General features: G+C 43.1%; 1 protein-coding gene across 1 annotated transcript in view; it reads left to right on the top strand.

Annotated features, from left to right (window-relative positions):
* PREX2 (phosphatidylinositol-3,4,5-trisphosphate dependent Rac exchange factor 2) overlaps nt 1–18623 on the top strand; it is a 280051-nt gene that overhangs the window by 158464 nt on the left and 102964 nt on the right. Inside the window, exons 24-26 of the mRNA XM_047783794.1 lie at nt 9347–9566; nt 10081–10288; nt 18030–18209. Coding sequence (XP_047639750.1) covers nt 9347–9566; nt 10081–10288; nt 18030–18209 — 608 coding nt within the window. The remainder of the gene's footprint in view (nt 1–9346; nt 9567–10080; nt 10289–18029; nt 18210–18623) is intronic.

The following is an 18623-nucleotide window of genomic DNA, read 5'->3' as shown; positions in this document are numbered from 1 at the left end:
GTTCACCTCTTTGAGTCTGGGGAAGATTCCATGAATAGGCCTTGTTGAAGCTGAAGAAGAGAAGATTTTTCTTTTTACTTCTCCTTTCCCCAGGAGAGGTGACAGTGCTTTGAAGTTCAATTTAAAAGCTTTAAACAAATGCACATTAGTAGTCCCTTTTTGAACTACATTTTGAAGAGAGAGTCGTTCTATTTTTAGAGACAGATCTGTGTAAAGTGTAATAGGGTTCAGAGAGATTCTGGTTGTCAGACTTGTCACTGCCTTATGTGTGATTCTCCTACCTTTTTGGATTTTCTTCCCATATTCTGCTTTCTATTCAAACAACAAGAGCAGTAGAAGTAGCTTAAAGCAATATACGTAGAAAAGGTAAAATATATAAAATATATAAATAAAAACAAAACATTAGGATGAGGATATATTATGTAGCTGCTTTAAAAAGGACCCAAGTCAACACAGGCTTAAACAAGATAGGAAGTTGATTTCCCATTCATGACATGAAAGTCCAATCTGATGGGGTCTAGTGGGGTAGGGCTGGATGATCTTCTAGGGATCCTTCTGTATTTTTGCTCTCTCTCCTCTCTTCTTCTGCAATGTCAGAGTTGGTTCACCAGTACCATGTCTAAATGAATGTCCCTTAGAAGAGGAAGGAGGATGTGGGGAGTAAAGCGCTTCCTTTGAGGCAGGATCGGGAATTTGTACACGTCACTCCTGTTCATCCTATTGGCAGTTTATTGAAAGGGAGGCTGGGAAATGTAGTCCAACATGGGTACCCATGTGCCAAACAAATACTCAGGGAATCTTATTACTAAAAGGAGAAGATGGATATTGGAGGAATAATAGCAATAGCAGGTAAATTTATAGGTAAAGCTATAGGTGGTATAGAATAGGTGGTATAGACCATCAGGGAAGAAGGGCTATAGGTAAGAGATCCTCAGTTTACTTGCTAAAGTGAAATACTGTATTTGGCCTTCAGCTTCCTGATGGCCAGAGTGACAAGGGAAACACACTCCATTGCATATTTATCAGCATCCCTGTGATAACACACAGGTTTCTTAAGAGAAGCAAAGCTTTTCTTGGACTGAGGTTTGTTTTTCTTTTCGTTTGTTTTTTGCTTTTTAGGGCTGCACTCATGGCACATGGAGGTTCCCAGCCTAGGAGTCTAACCGGAACTGTAGCCACTGGCCTACACCTACGCCAGAGCCATAACAACACCAGATCTGAGCCGCGTCTGTGACCTACACCACAGCTCACAGCAACGCCAGATCCTTAACCCGCTGAGCGAGGCCAGGGATTGAACCCACCACAACCTCATGGTTCCTAGTTGGATTCGTTTCCTCTGCACTGGGACAGGAACTCCCTCTTGCACTGAGTTTTAAAAGAAATCCCTCACCCTGGATTTCAAAGAGGCAACACCAGGAGATGTCAGGGCAGTACCCGTAAACACATGCATGTAAAAGAAGCAGCAGTGTGTCTGATGTGGCAGATATGTTTAGTGCACTCTAATGTAATAGCATAGATCAAAAACTCAGTTTCACAAAAGCAGATTTGTTGCAGGATGAGACAGGAAGACTGGGGAAATATTAAATGTGTACCTTCGATAGGCAGTAGAGGCTTAAGGCAGTTGAGGAAGCCTGCCCTCCCCCTGGTACAATCTACTTGAGAAGAAAGGTCAAAATACAGGAAGTAATGATAATACTGACTATTTAGCCTATTAGGCGGTGTCAGTGTGAATGGTTAAACTTGCTGATACCCAGCAACCCGCTCTGTGTGATGGTCATCCCTGCAGTCATGTGGCATTCAACAGTTTGTAGCAATCGGCCACAGGAACAGTTTGCCAGTGTTACAATCTCACTAACACAGTGATGGGAGACACATTATCCGTTTCATTGATGAACTGATGGAAGCTCAGAGTCATCAAGTAACTTGCCCAAAGGCATGCAGTTGGGAGCAGCAGTGACATTTGAACCTTGCTTCCTTTTATTCTAAAACTGGCTGTTGTTTGTTTACTTATAGTTGACACTGTGCTACTCAGCTAATGTACTAAACAGCGTTCTGACTGTTCTGACCGCAAGGGCACTAGCCTTTCAGTAAAGGAAAAATTAGGAGTACCCGCTGTGGTGTGGTGGGTTAAGAATCTGACTGCAGCGGCTCAGGTTGTTTCGGAGGCACAGGTTTGAGCCCCAGCCTGGCACAGTGGGTTAAAGGATCTAGTGTTGCAGCAGCTGCAGCCTAGGTCACAGCTGTGGCTTAGATTCAATCCCTGTCCTGGGAACTGCCACATGCCACCGGTGCAGCCATTTAAAAAAAAATGGAGAAATCATCTTGGGTTGAATAGTCAGCAAACAAATTGGAAACAGAGATGGCGCTCAAGTGAGGAGATATGTAAGTGAAGGTGGAGGCTTAGACTTGAGACGGAGCTCACTGATGAAGGATTGGTGTACCGCCTGGACTAGAGAGGAGGATTTAAATTGGATGTGACTAAAAAGGAACCCTGACAAAATCAGATCTTTGCAGTGATATTTCAGAGCGACATAATCATCAGATTTGTTGGTAAGATGTCCAAGTTGATGGTGGCTTGGACTCACGCTGAAACAGTGGCGATACAGAGAAAAAGAACCATTCCAGCTATTATGTGTTGGAGGAAAATAGATACCGCTTTATAATGAATTGGTTATGGTGACTAAAAAGTTGTCATCTCTTGCTTTCTAACAAAAACCTGGTTTGTAATAAACTGAGGGGGTGTATATTGTGGGGAATTCTAAGCAGAAAGTACAAGGGTTTTCCCCACATGTTGGGGATGCTCAAAAAACGTTACCTTGGCGAGTGAGAAGCATCGTCTGTTCCTTCAGGAGTAACTGAGATGCTGGGAAGCTTTTAGAACAGAGGTGGGCAGGCTACTGGGCAGTGATTTGAGGTGGTAAGAAGAATATTAGTAAAGTATGGAAAACTCTCCTGTGTATATTATTGCTGTTGAGCCTTGAAGGGGCCATGTGTACCGAATACTCTTATCCATCCTGCTTCTTTCTCAAGGAAACTAAGAATTTGCTTCAAGTCACATAGCTGGCAAGTAGAAGACTAGATATTGGTCTAGTGGAATGCTGTCTTGCTTATTATTTTTAATTTAGAAATAAAGAGAAACTTGTAGTTCAACTAGGTTGTAAGTGCTTTAAAAGCAATCCTGGAGTTCCCATCATGGCTCAGTGGTTAACGCATCCACCTAGGGACCATGAGGTTGCAGGTTCGATCCCTGGCCTCACTCAGTGGGTTAAGGATCCGGCGTTGCTGTGAGCTGTGGTGTAGGCCGGCATCTGTAGCTCTGATTCGACCCCTAGCCTGGGAACCTCCAAATGCCACGGGTGCAGCCCTAGAAATGGCAAAAAGACAAAAAAAATAAATAAAAATAAAAATAAAAGCAATCCTGTTCTCATCCCTTCTTGACCATAGACCTTTTAAGAATCATTGGGTGTCTTCCCATGAAATAGAGAAAACAGGGTTTTCTCTATGTGAATAAAATATAGTTACCTAAGATAGGAGCTGTTATGTGGGTCAGCGCCATGTGTGTATCAAATGCATGTCCATGGAAACTATAGCCTTTGTGAATATATATTTTAAATTTCCACGTATTTACTTTTAAACTGTGAACTGCAACCCATTTCCCTTCCAGATGAAGGCTTCAAACACCCCTCTTTCTGTAAAGTAAAATGTACTTTACTTTCTGTGGAAACCAAAGATCTCAAAGAGGCTAGCTTTCCTTTATTTTGACGCTAAAAGTTGTAGATTTTAAAAATAGAAACTGACTAATTTCTGTAGTTTCCATAGCCAGGCTGCTGCAACCGTATTTGATTTTTTGGCCAGTGGTCCAGGCCACAGATGTTTTTCAGCACATGGGCCAGAGGAGTTCAGACCTTACCAGGGACCTGAAAGAACCCTACCCTGGCGTTTAACCTCCATGGGGCAGGAAGTGTGGGCGATCGATCCAGACGTAAAACTATGCACTGTTTGGAGAAAAAAGCTCAGCTTCTCTTGTCCTGAGAACTTTGAAAAATTCTAGACACATTTTTCTGTTTTCAGATAATTCCATAATTGGGCTTATTTTTGGCATTGGGGTTACTTCCTCCGTATAAATATTTAATGAGCTTTCAAGAAGTAATTCCTGTTTACACAAAAATATTAACCTGTATAAATCAGAGTCTTACTTTGACTATTCCAAGTAGCTTTAACTGTTAATGTCACACAGTCCCCTAACGGATGTATGGATTGGGAAAACTGGGTAAAATCTCTCCCCATGTTCCCTTCCCTGATGCAAAATGTTTATAAGTCTGTGCCAATGGGATTCTCCACTTTATTGAAATGGGAGACCATCTGCAAAATAAAAGCTTACCTATGTTATTATTATTATTATTATTTTGTCTTTTTGCCTTTTCTAGGGCTGCTCCTGCGGCATATGGAGGTTCCCAGGCTAGGGGTCAAATCGGAGCTGTAGCCGCCGGCCTACACCAGAGCCACAGCAATGCCGGATCCTTAACCCACTGAGCGAGGCCAGGGATCAAACCTGCAACCTCATGGTTCCTAGTCGGATTTGTTAACCACTGAGCCACAACGGGAACTCCCTATGTTATTATTTTTGACTTTTAGTCAGGAGACTGTAATTGGATCTAAATGTGTTTTCAGGCTCAATAATTCATGAATTTTCTACCAGTGCTTTAAAAACTTAAAGTTCCTTTTCCAAGGATTACATATTTCTGTCAATACACAAATATGCCTCAAGAGCTATGTTAAAAAATAAATACTTCCCTTGGCTCTCACACGCCTATCTACCTCCTGTTCCATTTCTTTGATCTCTGTCCTGAAAAGAGCTACCCACACTCACTGTCCACACCTGCTGTGTCACTCACCTTTCATTGTCAGCATGCTCAAGTTGGGCTCTGGTCCCTTCCACAGGCTCGCTCTTAGGTGACCGGTGACCTATATCTTGCCAAAGCTCATTCACTGTCATGACTGTAGACCTTGTGGCATCTGATGCAGTTGACCTTGTACCTCTCTTGAGCAGTTTTCTGTGACACTCCCTATGCCAGTTTTGTCTTCTTGGAGGTTAATTAACAGACTCCCATGCTGGTTCTGCCTTTTTCTTCTAACTCCTCATATAGCAATGTCCCAGGGCTCAGGACCTGGTCTCTTTTTCTTTCTCTGCTCCCACCCTCCCTGGGGATCTCATTGTCTCCTGGCCCATCCGACTTCTTCGTTTGGGTCTAAAAATATCTTAAGCTTCACATGCACAAAATGAACTCCCGATGTCACCCCTTCACGATCTGCTGTTTTCTCTCTCAGAATTAGACCCATCCTCCTCACTGCTCAGTCTAAAGACCCTGAATGCGTTCATTGCACCAGTCTCTGGGCTCTACCTTCAAAATATGCAGCCTTTTCTCTCTGCCTCTGTTTCTGACAGCCTAGGGTGGGCCACTGACATCATTCCCATGGGTGGCCTTCTGGCTTTCACCCTTGCTCACCTGCCGTCTGTTCTAAATGTCTGTGAACTTCAGTCACAGTGAAAGCTAAGTCCTTCCAGGGGCCTCCAAGGTCCTCTGTGATCTGTGTCCTCCTTCTGCCCAATATCTGTCCAATCCCTCCTCCTCTCTCTCCCCCCCACCACCCCCCTGCTCTGGCCACGCTAGTCTTCTTGATGCTCATTGAACACACCACCCATGGGGCTTTGCAGGGGATGTGCCCTCTGCCAGGAAGGCTTCTCCTCGAGGCGTCCACATGCCCAACCCCCCTTCCTTTTACATTTTGTTGAAACATCAGCTTCCCGGTGAGGCCTGCCCTGATCACCCAGTTACAACTGGCAATTCATTCTTCGCCTCACCTCTGAAACTCCCAAACCTTTTACCCTGTTTGCTGTGTTTTCAATTGCATTTATCATCATCTAACATGATATAATTGACTTACTATGTTTATTATTTGCCTCTCATCTCATTGAATATAACCGCCCAAAAGGCAGGAATCTTTGTTCATCCTTGTTTCCCAAGGTGCCTAGAGCAGTGTCTGGTTTCAGAGCCCTGGATAGACCATTGCTGGATGAAAGAATGAAGCAGGATAGGAGCCTGAGCTATGCTATCCAAGAGAGGTCTCACACATTGTTTGTCCCAACTCATTCCCACCCCCCATCCCACACCCTATACGTTCCTTTATTGCATAATCGGCGATTTTTAGTTTTTGGAAAAGAGCTTTTGTCTTTCCTTGTGAGCTTCTCCAAAATAGATGAATGTAGGATTTCCCGTCATGGTGCAGTGGAAACGAATCTGACTAGGAACCATGAAGTTGCAGGTTCAATCCCTGGCTTTGCTCAGTGGGTTAAGGATCTGGCCTTGCTGTGAGCTGTGGTTTAGGTTGCAGATGTGGCTCAGATCCTGCATTGCTGTGGCTGTGGTGTAGGCCGGCAGCTGTTGCTCCAGTTAGACCCCCTAGCCTGCATATGCCATGGGTGCAGCCCTAAAAAGCAAAAAGAAAGAATGAGCTCAGTGTTTCCTTTGATGTTGCTTAAAATGATGCCGGGTCTACCTTTCCAGGGCCCTTTACTACTGTATGGCACGATCGATCAGTGTTCTTGTGTGCCCGCCACGGTCAATACTAGTGTTCAGCCTTGCTCATTTTAGGTCTGCATTACAGAAGGAGTCCACCATTAACTAGCAGGGCATGCTGTCTGCCAGCACATTTTTGATCTTCAAATACATTGAGCGTATTTCCAGGACTTTGACTCTGGAGTCCCCCACCCTCTCCCCCTCTCCTAGGGACGCCCCAGGGTGGATGACGGCACTGCTTTCATAAGGCTCTTCCTTCCCTAAGGGAGGCTCTTATCAAAGAAGGGCCACTTACTCTTTGAAAGTATTCACACACATTCAGACATGTGGTTACACCCCCCTTCTGAGCCCATGGGAGAGGGCATAGGCAGACATTTCCATTGAGATAGATACATGGCAGCTGCGGGAAACCAGTCCCACGGCAGAGGGAATCTCCCCTCTTCTCTGCCTAATTGCTCCCGTGATAACATGACCTCACGCTGTCCACTTTCCTTCACAGCACTTACTAAAATTTCTAATTGTCTGTCTATCTATCATATTTATTATGTAATTGTTACATATATATGAGTTACATGTGTGTATATATATATACACATATGTATATATATGTGTGTGTGTATATATATATATGTATTACAGATCATTGTAATCATATAATTGTTATATATAAGGGTGATATTATATTGTTTTTACCTGTGTCCCCTACTAGACCACGAATTCCATGAGGGCAAGGGTACAGGTCTTCAGCACTTAGCACAGGAGCTGGAATAGATGCCACTCTTCATATTTTTGAATGAAGGAGCAATTGGTTAAAATGAAAGAAGGCAAGAGAAGCATAGCTGCTTATAGCAGTGGATACTGTGACCTCATAAAATGTATTTCCCTGCCTTTGTGTGCACAGTGGGAGCCTCACCTGAGGTTGTTATCCTGCGACTGTAGCAGAAAAGAATATCTGAGTGAAAGTTTGCATCTGGCCTTAAATCCTAGGTCTGTCCAAGCTAAGTCTCCAGGTCACAGTTTCTTTGTTAGTAAACCGAGTGGTAGATCTCTCAGTTAGAATTCTCTAAATGCCTTCCTGTCTTTCAGTGTTTAGGTCTTTTCACTACAGATCACTGTCAAATGTGTTAATAATTTTGCCAATAGCCTCCTGCACTTCACTCCAGTTCCATTGAGAGTCCTACTGTGTGTTAGCATGTTGTTGAGTAGATAGCTTTTGACAAGGGACTTGAAAGCACAGTTTAATATGCAGATCAGATAGCTCCTATTCTAATGGTGAGGTTATATTTATAAGATGTAACTTTTTTTGGCCACGTCCCAGCAGAGATAACATCAGATCCTCAACCCACTGAGCCACCAAGGAACTCCAGATGTGATTTCAGATGTCCCATCTCTATTCTTACATTTAACCCAGTAAAATTAGTAACCAGTGGTAGTATTCATTTTTAGTCTCTTCAGATTACTACCCTGCTAGTAGAATAAGTAGATAGGTTATAGTTTTTGAGGAAGAGGAAAGCGTAGAGATTATGTAATCCACATTCCACATTTTACTAAAAGCGACAAAGACAGTGACTTGCCCAGCATGACATGAGTTATTGGGACGCCTTGACTAAAACCCAGGAAGCTGGTGGCTCTCAGTCTTTTGCTTTTGAAACTACAGTTCAGTTCTGAGATGCCTGTTTATGGCGCACAAGACAAATGTAAGCATTACACTCACGGAACTCACCGTCTGCTAAGCGAGATGGAATCAGAAAATCAGTCATAATTGTAAGGAGGGTTACAGTGTGCTGTCACCTAGCACCTAACCAGGAAAACTGAACCTAGATCCAGGGCTCAAGGAAGGTCTCTTGATGATTTCATAGGACTTGAAAATGCATAGGAGAAAGTTTGAAAGCAATGGAAGAATATTTTGGGTACCATGAATAGCCTGGACAAAGATCTCGGATGAGTAGATGGTGTGTGAGAGGAACTGAGTGAAGTCTGGAAGGAGCACTGGGAGCAAGGGGAAGAGAGCTGGAGATAAATAAACCAGGAAGGGGCCAGACTTTGGGTGGATGGCTGTATAGACCATGACAAGTACAGACTCTGGGTTTGGACGACAGGGTTTTAGATAGTGGAGTGACTCCATGGACATTATGTAAATCCCCTGAGCATCACTTTATTCTCAGTGGCACAGAAGCAGAGTCCATGCCGCTCTTCAAGCTGATCCTGACCCAAGGCTCAGCAGTGATGAGCAGGAGGTGTGGGAAGTACTGTCGGGTCTCCCAATTGTCCAGTCATTTGGTGTCACCGCCACCATGCTGTGCTGTTTAACCTGTCACAGACTTGGGAGTGGGTTGGCTTTCTGACAATGTTTGGAATAATTCCTCTTCTCCCACCCTTGACCTCACAGCTACCCTGTTCTCCCACCCAGCTTTGCTTTAAATATTGTGTTCCTATCTTGGTGTCCTAGGATGCTGGTTTGATTTCTTTATCAGACTCTCATCCTGTGGATTTGAGTCTTGGCAAGTAGTATTGATCCCTTAAATTCATTTCTCTCAGCACTTACATTGCAATCAGAGTTTCAAAGGAACCATAGGCATTTGCTGCTCATATTGCTTTGCTTTTCTAAGACTCTAGGGGGAGGTTTAGATAATGGCTTAATTTCTAACAACTTATAATTTATTTCACTCATTCTCGTTGACGTGATTTAATTTTCTCTGGATTTTTATAGGGATGTTTGCATTACCACCGTGTGTTCAACTGCTTTTTCTGACTTCTTTCATTTACAGTTTTCTCGGGTCCTGAAGAATAGAGCCTGGCCCACCTTTAAACAGGCCAAATCGAAAATCTCCCCGCTGCACAGCAGTGATTTCTGCCCGACCAACTGCCATGTCAATGTGATGGAAGTTTCTTACCCCAAAACATCCACTTCCCTGGGAAGTGCATTTGGTGTCCAGTTGGATAGTAGGAAGCCTAATTCTCACGATAAAGAAAATAAGTCAGAGCAAGGTAGGTTAGATTTTTAAACTTGATCAAAATTATTCCCCCATCCCTGTAACTGGACAGGTCCCTGGTGTGTAAGCAAGGCTGAGATTTTATAAAGAAAGGCTCCCTCACTCTAATCATTTGTATAATTACACATAAGTGTTGGTAGAATGAAAATGGACCTGTGCCTTTGGATTACCTTTCCTCTGAGAATGATTGTCTTTCCATGCATGATAGGCACAGCTCATCTTGCTGTGAAATCGCTCACTGAAATGGCCCTAAAACAATGAGAAAAATACAGAAGGAGCAGCTACAAAGGAAGCCAGGCCATTCCACCCACCATGGTGGGACCCAGGGATCAAACTGTATTCCTAGTTTTAGATCACAGCTCTCCATCAGTTTTAATTCCTAAATGAAACTCAGCTTTGGATTGGCATTTTATTGTATGTTAGCTGGGGCATCTAAAATGGATCACCCGGGGTGGTTACTGTAAGTTAAAGGTCATAACTATTTCTGTGAAATGATGTTACCTCCTCAGGAAAGCTGAGCCCCATGGTCTATATCCAACACACAATTACGACCATGGCAGCCCCTTCAGGTCTGTCTCTGGGACAGCAAGACGGGCATGGTCTCCGGTATTTGTTAAAAGAAGAAGACTTGGAAACCCAAGATATCTATCACAAACTGCTGGGCAAGCTGCAGACTGCACTGAAAGAGGTGGAGTTGTGTGTTTGTCAAATAGATGAGTAAGTATTTTATTGACTGTACTTTTATTTTTTTTAATCCTTTTTTTTAATTTTTACTTTCTTTGCTTTTCAGGGCTGCATGTGTGGCATATGGAGGTTCCCAGGCTAGGGGCCAAATTGGAGCTGCAGTTGCCAGCCGCCACCCATAGCCACAGCAACACCAGATCCGAGCCACATCTGGGACCTACACTGCAGCTCATGGCAACACCTGACCCTTAGCCCATTGAGCAAGGCCAGGGATCAAACCCACATCCTCATGGATACTGGTCAGGTCCGTTACCATTGAGCCACAACAGGAATTCTCTACTGTACTTTCAAACATACCTAATCAAATACCTGTAGGAAATGTGACTTTTGCACATACGCCTATTCTCTCTTTAGTATTTGACAATGGAGGAATTTTTGCTAAGGATATAGATCCTCTTCATTCCAACACCTTAAAAATGATAAAACATGGCACCTATATAGATCTGTATTTGAAGGAAGCAGTGAACCTCAGGGAAGAGAACAACAAAATTCTTTCATAGAGAAAATGCTAATGAAGTTTCCGTGTGCAAATGTTAACCTGAGCGACATGGTTGTAAGCATATGCACTGTGCATAGGGATTCCTTCTGTCTTTATAGGCCAGAACACAATATTTGGCGGATATATGCTCAATAGATGTTTATGAAAAAAGGGAAAATATGCTGTATCCTTAGAATATTTGATAAACTAGCAAAGAAATATTACATAACCTTAGGATCAATAACCAACACCTTTTTTTTTTCTCTTCTGATTGAATTAATGGTTTCCTTAAGCAATGAGCCAAATAGCTGCACCAGTAATTTGGAAACTTTTACCAAGAACAGAGGAGAGGGTTCAATACAATTTTTCCAAAGAGATCACCTCTGGTTCTTCTTTGAGAATGTGATGGTTGGAGAATTGGCTGAACTCTGGGGGCTGGCTGTTCTGTCACATGGCGGTGTGTGAGACTGCATCACATGTAGTCAAGGCGGCTCTGGGTTGTCAAAATAATGTGGGATTTGGGGCAGCTCAGTTTTGCTGGTATAGAATGGGGGTGAATAATAAAAAAAGTTGTATGTTTGTGATGAAAATTATGAAAATGAATATGAAAAGCCATCAGTCTAGTGCTTGACATGCTTGCCTGTCACTCAGGGGACTGAAATTGTTGACTATATCAGAGGTAGTAGAATCTGAAAATGGTATAAGGACCATCTAGTATGGGAAGTAAGGTGACGTTGTACTCTTTATGAAGGGACAGATTTCGATTGCTGTCACATGTGCATTATTTAGTCCACACACCTCATCTCTGCTTCCACAGATAATTCACTTTTGACGTGCAATATTGAGAAATTATTCTAAGCATTTGTTGTAATTAGACATTATACTAATAAAACAGTTACTCTCTGCTATTTCTGACATTTTTATGAGTTAATTGAGAATTGAAATGGTGTTTTCCTTTGTCTGATTCACTAGTTTTCAAAAAATTACTTGTAACCCTTGTTACCTTATATTGTGACCACTCCGTTTATGGACAGATTAAACAGTTTGGAGTTACCTAGAGAACAAGTGAGGTTTTGTTAAAAGCAATGGTAGGATATTTGGAATTGTTTTAGAATGATCTTATTACAGAGAAGTTAATGTTTTAGAACATTATTTTACTTGATTTAATAAATTGATTTTATTATATATATTCTAGAAACCAGTTTCTTTTTTTTCCCCTGAAGTATGTTAGAAAGTTCAGGAAGAAGACTCTGTAGTAAAAAGGCAATAGATAGTGGCATTGAATCCTGTATCCTAGATCTCCGAGGGGTTTTAGAACACCTGGACCAATCCCACGCTTCCAGTTAAACCAAGAGTTATTATTCCTCCTTTTCAGATGAGTTCTTTGTTAATGGCAGGTTTATTGATGTGCCTGCGTGAACACTGCCTTGGAGACTGGGTCTCTAATGCATTGATGACCCAGTACTGCCTGGCACTTCTCCAGACTTTGTTAATTTATTGACTTTTTTTAAAAAAAGAAGTTAGGCTCACGTGAATGTCTTTTCAAGAAAATGGTTAGAGCCAAGGCACTCCCTTTACTTAGTTTAATATGCTTTATATTTAATGTGCTAGTTTCAGAAAGAGAGTTAATCTATTTTTATTAACCAAAACCTACTTAAAATGATTACCTACTTTTAGTTACGATTTCCCCACTGTTATTCTAAAAGCCTTCACCAACTGTGCGTGTTTATTAGGAGAGTGACATGAAATGAGCAAATGATTTGAGAAACTTCCTTGGGCTTCTCTGTGTGCACCAAATAATTTAATTCTAAATATAAATATGCTCCACGTAATTCAACATGTAAAATAATCACTTTAAGACGGTGCAGTTGACCAAGTGCCTATATTCCCACTGCCCCATTCAGAGATGCTGCTGTGCAGCCAAGCTGGACAAATTATTGAAAACGCTAGTTACCAAACAGTTTTCTCACTGTGTAGTAATTGTTCTTCATCCGACATAACTGCCGCTGCAGAGTAGAGAGGCAGATCTCAGAGGTTTGGCCACGTTTTAAGAACACTGCTTCACCACCTCCCACTTGGCCTTTCTCAAAGTCACGCACCTCTGTGCAAGGGCCTGGTGCTGAGCTTGGCCCTGGTCTTACCATGAAGTCTGGTTTCCCTGTCACTTGGAAACACTTCTAGGATAAAATGTCCTGTAACACATAGGTACTGGAGTTCCCGTCGTGGCCCAGTGGAAATGAGTCCAACCAGGAACCACGAGGTTGCGGGTTTGATCCCCAGCCTCGACCAGCGGGTTAAGGATCCGGTGTTGCTGTGAGCTGTGGTGTAGGTCACAGACAGGACTTGGATCTGGCGTTGCTATGGCTGTGGCGTAGGCCGACGGCTACAGCTCTGATTAGACCCCTAGCCTGGGAACCTCCATATGCCCCAGATGTGGCCCTAAAGACCAAAAAGAAAAAAGAAAAACCACATAGATATTGTACTATATCCTCCTGCTCTGTCAGATCCAAAAATAGAACTAGAGACAGATTTGCCATCTAGTACGGGAAATAAGGCGATGTTAAGAATTTGGTCAAAGCCAAAAAAAATAAAGGAGTTGTCTTTGTGGTTCAGCAGTAATGAACCTGACTGGTATCCGTGAGGATGTGGGTTTGATCACTGGCCTTGCTCAGTGAGTTAAGGATCCGGCATTGCTGTGAGCCGTGGTGTAGGTCGCAGACACGGCTCAGATCCTGTGTTGCTGTGGCTGTGGTGTAGACCAGCAGCTGTAGCTCCAGCTTGAACCCTAACCTGGGAACTTTCCATATGCCACAGATGTGGCCCTAAAAAGCAAAAAAGCAAAAAAAAAAAAAAAAAAAGTATTTCGTCAAGACTTTGTGATTCCTCTTCCGTTTTGGAAAGCTAAATACTTTTGCCCTTTAATGGGCTCTTTACTGGTTAGTGATGCTTAGGTATGAGACCTGAGTAAAAGGGAAAGTAATTCATGGAGTGTCCAAAACCTTTGACAGGATTGTAAAATTGAGGCTGTGTGGTCTCACGGGAAGGAAATGAATAAGGAGTATTGGGGGCTGGTAGAGATGGGAACTTGGAGAATGGACTTCTCTTTGCAGGTGCCAAATGTTCCAGGATTGAATGGTGGACAAAACATATTATAGGACAGCTAGCGAGCTGGGGGTTACAGATGGGAACAGCAGGGCTGGTGGTGGAGTTAACTTCCAAGGTTTTCTCAAGTATTTTGCTGGTAAATGCATTAAGTGTATTAAAGTGGACACAGTTTCACAAAAAAAAAATAACAGGTATTACATAGGGGCTTATGTGACGTTATGGGATATGAGTAAGAGGTATAAAACATTTTCATGGTCTTGAGGTAAAACAAACATGGCCTTGCTATGGAAAAATGAGGTGCGCAGAAAGGTGCATACGTGCCGCAGAGTAGAACAGAATGTCATCTGTGTTTGGTAAATGAGAAGACAGTTGTTGCCTGGGGAAGCCATGCCCAGGCTGTTTCTTCAGGAATGGTTTCCTTTGTTGTGCAAGTTTTATGGCACCGTGTTTGATAGTAAAGACTGATTTCATTTTTGTGTCATTTTGAGTTAATTCTAATAAGAACCGTTTTATGGCCAAACTCTCAGCCTGGTGGAATCCGTGTGACTCAGAGTCTGTAGCAAGTTTTATGCCAATTCAGAGTCTGACATTTCCCCTTCTCCCAGTCTAGCTATGGGTTGGGTTATGAACCACTGGGCTGTATCAAAGACACCTCAAACTTAGATTTGTTTCTGAAATTCATGTCTGCTTGGGACCCCCCACCCCCCGGCTGCCCTCCTGCCGAGCCGCCATCAAGGTCACCCCCCTTCTCAGTAAAGTAGTCTCCATCTCCTTGGTTTATCAAGTCAGAATCTAGGTATCATCTTTGATACCTTCTGTTTCCTTCCCTTTCACCTCCAGTACCTTGTGAGTTCTGTCAGTTACACCTCAGGATGTGTCCACCGCCTCACCTTAGACTGGGTCACCATCATTAGACCAGCAGAAGAGTTTCCAGCTGTGCCTCTCCATCAAATACATTCTCCATTCAGCAGGTGCCAGAGGGATCTGTCAGGGTAAATTGCACTGGTCCCCTGCTCAAAACCATGTGACGGCGTTGCAGTGCAACAAAAGTAGTACCAGATGTATTGCTTTGGTCTGCACCTCCCTACCCGATTTGCCCCCATCCCCCTCTCCAAGCCCGTTCCCATGAGCTCCCGCTGCACTAGCTTCTTTCCAATTCTAGAATGTGACACCCCGTTGCCTGGCCAGTCCTGCTCCTGAGGTCAGCCTGGCCAGCCTCCTAGGAACTCAAGTATTAGGCTGACAGCTGATCTGTGAAGAGGCTATGCCTACTTCCCTAGGACCAAGCGACACTCCTGAGTCATAGTCACTCAGGTCTTACTCCTCAAGACATCCTGCTTTCTATATAGTTGTTTCGTTTTGAAACTCCTTTCACTGTTGACAAAAAGTCTAAAACCTCACAGATGAAACAGTAAAGTTTTGTCTTGCTCACTTTCCACATCCATCCAGGTCACAGGGTCTCTGCTCCAAGATGACCTCGCTCAAGGTCCAGGTGGGCAGAGCCTCTAGGGCTAGAATGTCACAGGTTGTCACAGGAGGAAGAGGGCATGAGGCAGAGAGCACACGTGCATAAAGCCTTCCACCCGGGAGGGTTCTGTGTCACCTCTACTCACATTGCATTGGCATAAGCAAGACACGTGGTCACCCCTACCCTCGCTGGGGGAGGGGGCCCACCCAGTCACGTGCAGCACCCATGGGGGTGGTGGGCAGCGCTCATGACCGCCTCCACCCTCCAGAGTGATGAGTGATACCCAGGGAGAGGGCGTTCTGGTTAGTTTGCAAAGTATTTGTATGTGCATGTGTCTCGCTCACCCCATTTCTAAAATGAGGATAACAGTAATGATGATAAAAATGATACACACTTTATAGGGTGATTTTGCCATTGAATGAATTAATAACCTCTTAGGTTCTTAGCATAGCGTCTGTCACAGGAGTTCAGCAAATATTAGCTGTGATGAAGAAGATGATGACATTTAGTCTCTATTTAATGGAAGATACACAGGTAGAAGCAATCCACTACAAACAAAAATCTCTGTTCATCAGAGCATCAGTCAGAGATTGAGCTGGCCAACAGTAGGCTCAGGATGTTAACTCAGAATCAATGGACCTATAAGCGATTGGAGGGAGCCTCACCCTGTAGACGAGCAAAAGTAAAGGAAAATATTCCTGTGAGCACCAATATTCAGCTTTATGCATTTTATTACTTATAGGAATCTAGAAATGTTATACAAAAAACGCTGTGTCAGAAACACTGTTTTTCCATCATTTGCTTGTGAGCCCAACACTTGTTCCCACAGGGTCAGTGTAAACCTGACTGCAGCTGTTTAAAATGAAAAGCAAATATATGAATACAATTCAGAGAGCTTTGAAAAAAGTGTGTATACTGAGCCCCATGACTCCTAATTTAAAGATACATAAAGCACAGAGGACTCCTTGCAGAATGAGAACTCTTGCATCTCTTTCCTCTTTGCTATGCAGAGTTCATCTCTCTGTGCAGTATGCAGCTTGGGTAATTGGAGTTCATCTAATGCTTTAATCTTTTGGGCGGAGGGAGTGAAGAAATACACAGTCTGTCTTGTGAGACATAAAAGTATCTTTCCAAATAGAAAGAACGTGTTTAAAATAATTCATAGCTTCACGGGGTCCTGAGCCATCTAACACAGCTTCCTGATTTTCCCGCTGTCTAAAAACTGTAAAATGCCAAAATAGTATTCAGCTATCATCCGAAATATTATTCACCTCTCATCTCACAGTGACTTTACCTGGTGACACTATTTGAAGTTGCAGCCCCGGCTTCTTTCTCTTTTTTTATTTTTCTCCTCAACACTTGTCACCACGTGACATACCACACAGTTTCTTTCTTGTTTGTTTCCTCCCTGTAGAATTTAAGCTCCAGGAGGGCAGGGACTTGTGTTTGTTTTGTAAACTGTATGCACAGCACCAAGGGCAATGCGTGGTACCGTACACATATTTACTCAATGCACAGCATTGGATATGACATTATGGGATATGAATAAGAGATACAAGACATTTTCATGGTCTTGAGGTAAAACAAACATGGCCTTGCTATGGAAAAATGAACGTCAAGAAATGTGCATACGTGCTGCTGAATAGAAGGCAATCAGTCGCTGGCTGGGGCAGCCATGCTGTTTGTTCAGATACGGTTCAATTTGTTTTGCAAATTTTGTAACATATTGTTTGATAGTAAACCGGATTCCATTTTTGTGTCATTTGAGTTAGACAATTCTCATAAGAACTGTTTATGGCCAAACATTCAGCCTAGTGGAATCAGTGCAACTCAGAGTCTGTAGCAAATGTTAGGCCAGTTCAGAGTCTGAAAGTGCGTTTGAGCCTTGAGCCCAGTGGAAGAGCTTTAGGCAGATTCATGATGTTTCTTGATGGCTGGATTATGGATGATATTGGGTTGGCCTTTGCTGCCTCCTGTCTTCACCTGGCATGTGACTCTGTTTAGCATCTTAGGGTCATGACGGGCAGGACTCCTGTTTGCATGAGTGTGAGAAAGGTTTACCCACATGATATTCTTCCTAACAAATAGAGAAGGCCCTGGGGAAACTCCCAAGGTGGGAGGAGGCAGGTGGTTGGGTTTCTGATGTCTGAGGGCAAGACAGCGAGGAGATTTAAACCCATTTAGTGTTTGTTTTAATAGCTGGTAACATTTCGAAGTTTCCAAGTATTTTCATATGGTGGTGATAGCAGTAACAATGGCAGAGAGGCAAGGTGACGCTCATTGTGAACCCACACTATGTTGCACTCCTTTCCCACAGCAACCCTGTGGGCTGGCTGGTCCTGTTGTCTACATTTCATAGGTGTCAAAGAGAACTGCCAGAGTTTGCTAGGATAACACAGCTAATCAGGGGCAGAACCTGGATTTGAACACAGCTTTCTCGTCCAAGTCGTGTGCCATTTCTATTATTGATGTTGCGAGGAGAGAGTGAACTTTGAACGACAGGCTTTTTAGGCAATCAGATATTGATTTCAGGTGAAACACAGAAGAAGCACTCTAGAAACATCTGTCCACTTGTCATATTCAACAAGCAAGGTAGTTATCTGTCACTGCCGGTGTGAAAATGTGTACTTACTCTTTTTTGTTTTCTTCACATCCCATTGCAGCCTTCTGTCCTCGATAACACATTCTCCTAAATTGGAACGTAAGGCATCTGAGTCCATAGCTCCAGCAGACAGTGACAACGAGAAGGGAGAGAGAAACAGCAAACGCGTCTGTTTTAACATGGTCGGAGATGAGCAGGAAGATTCGGGTCATGACACCATCAGCAACAGGGACTCATACAGGTAATTCATTCATTCCTGAAACTCATCTCATCAACCAAGTCAAATATGACTCTGCATTTATCACAAAGGTCTTGAAAAAAATTTTTGACTGTTGTTTTTGTTTATTATTGCCACAAAATAACTGCTGGCTGTTACTCATCCTAGACAAAGTGAAGTGACACGTCACCGTCTTTCAAATGTCTTCCCTTTAGTTACCTGAGTAATTTGGTTATTACTTTTTATTCTCCAGCTGGGTGGACCTAATTTGGGAGATTTGTTGTTCTCTAATGGATTGTGTAACATGTATGGCAAATAAGTGCGTTGTGCCTGCATTAACAGTTTTTTTTGGAGAATATCGGTTTCTGATGATTGGACTGTTGGGTGCGGAATAGGAGTTCTTTTCATCTTGTTTCTCCTCCTTTTATTCTATGTGCG

Source organism: Phacochoerus africanus, chromosome 6 (genome assembly GCF_016906955.1).
Source record: "Phacochoerus africanus isolate WHEZ1 chromosome 6, ROS_Pafr_v1, whole genome shotgun sequence".
Classification (NCBI taxonomy): domain Eukaryota; kingdom Metazoa; phylum Chordata; class Mammalia; order Artiodactyla; family Suidae; genus Phacochoerus; species Phacochoerus africanus.
This window is presented reverse-complemented; position numbering and strand designations above follow the sequence as displayed.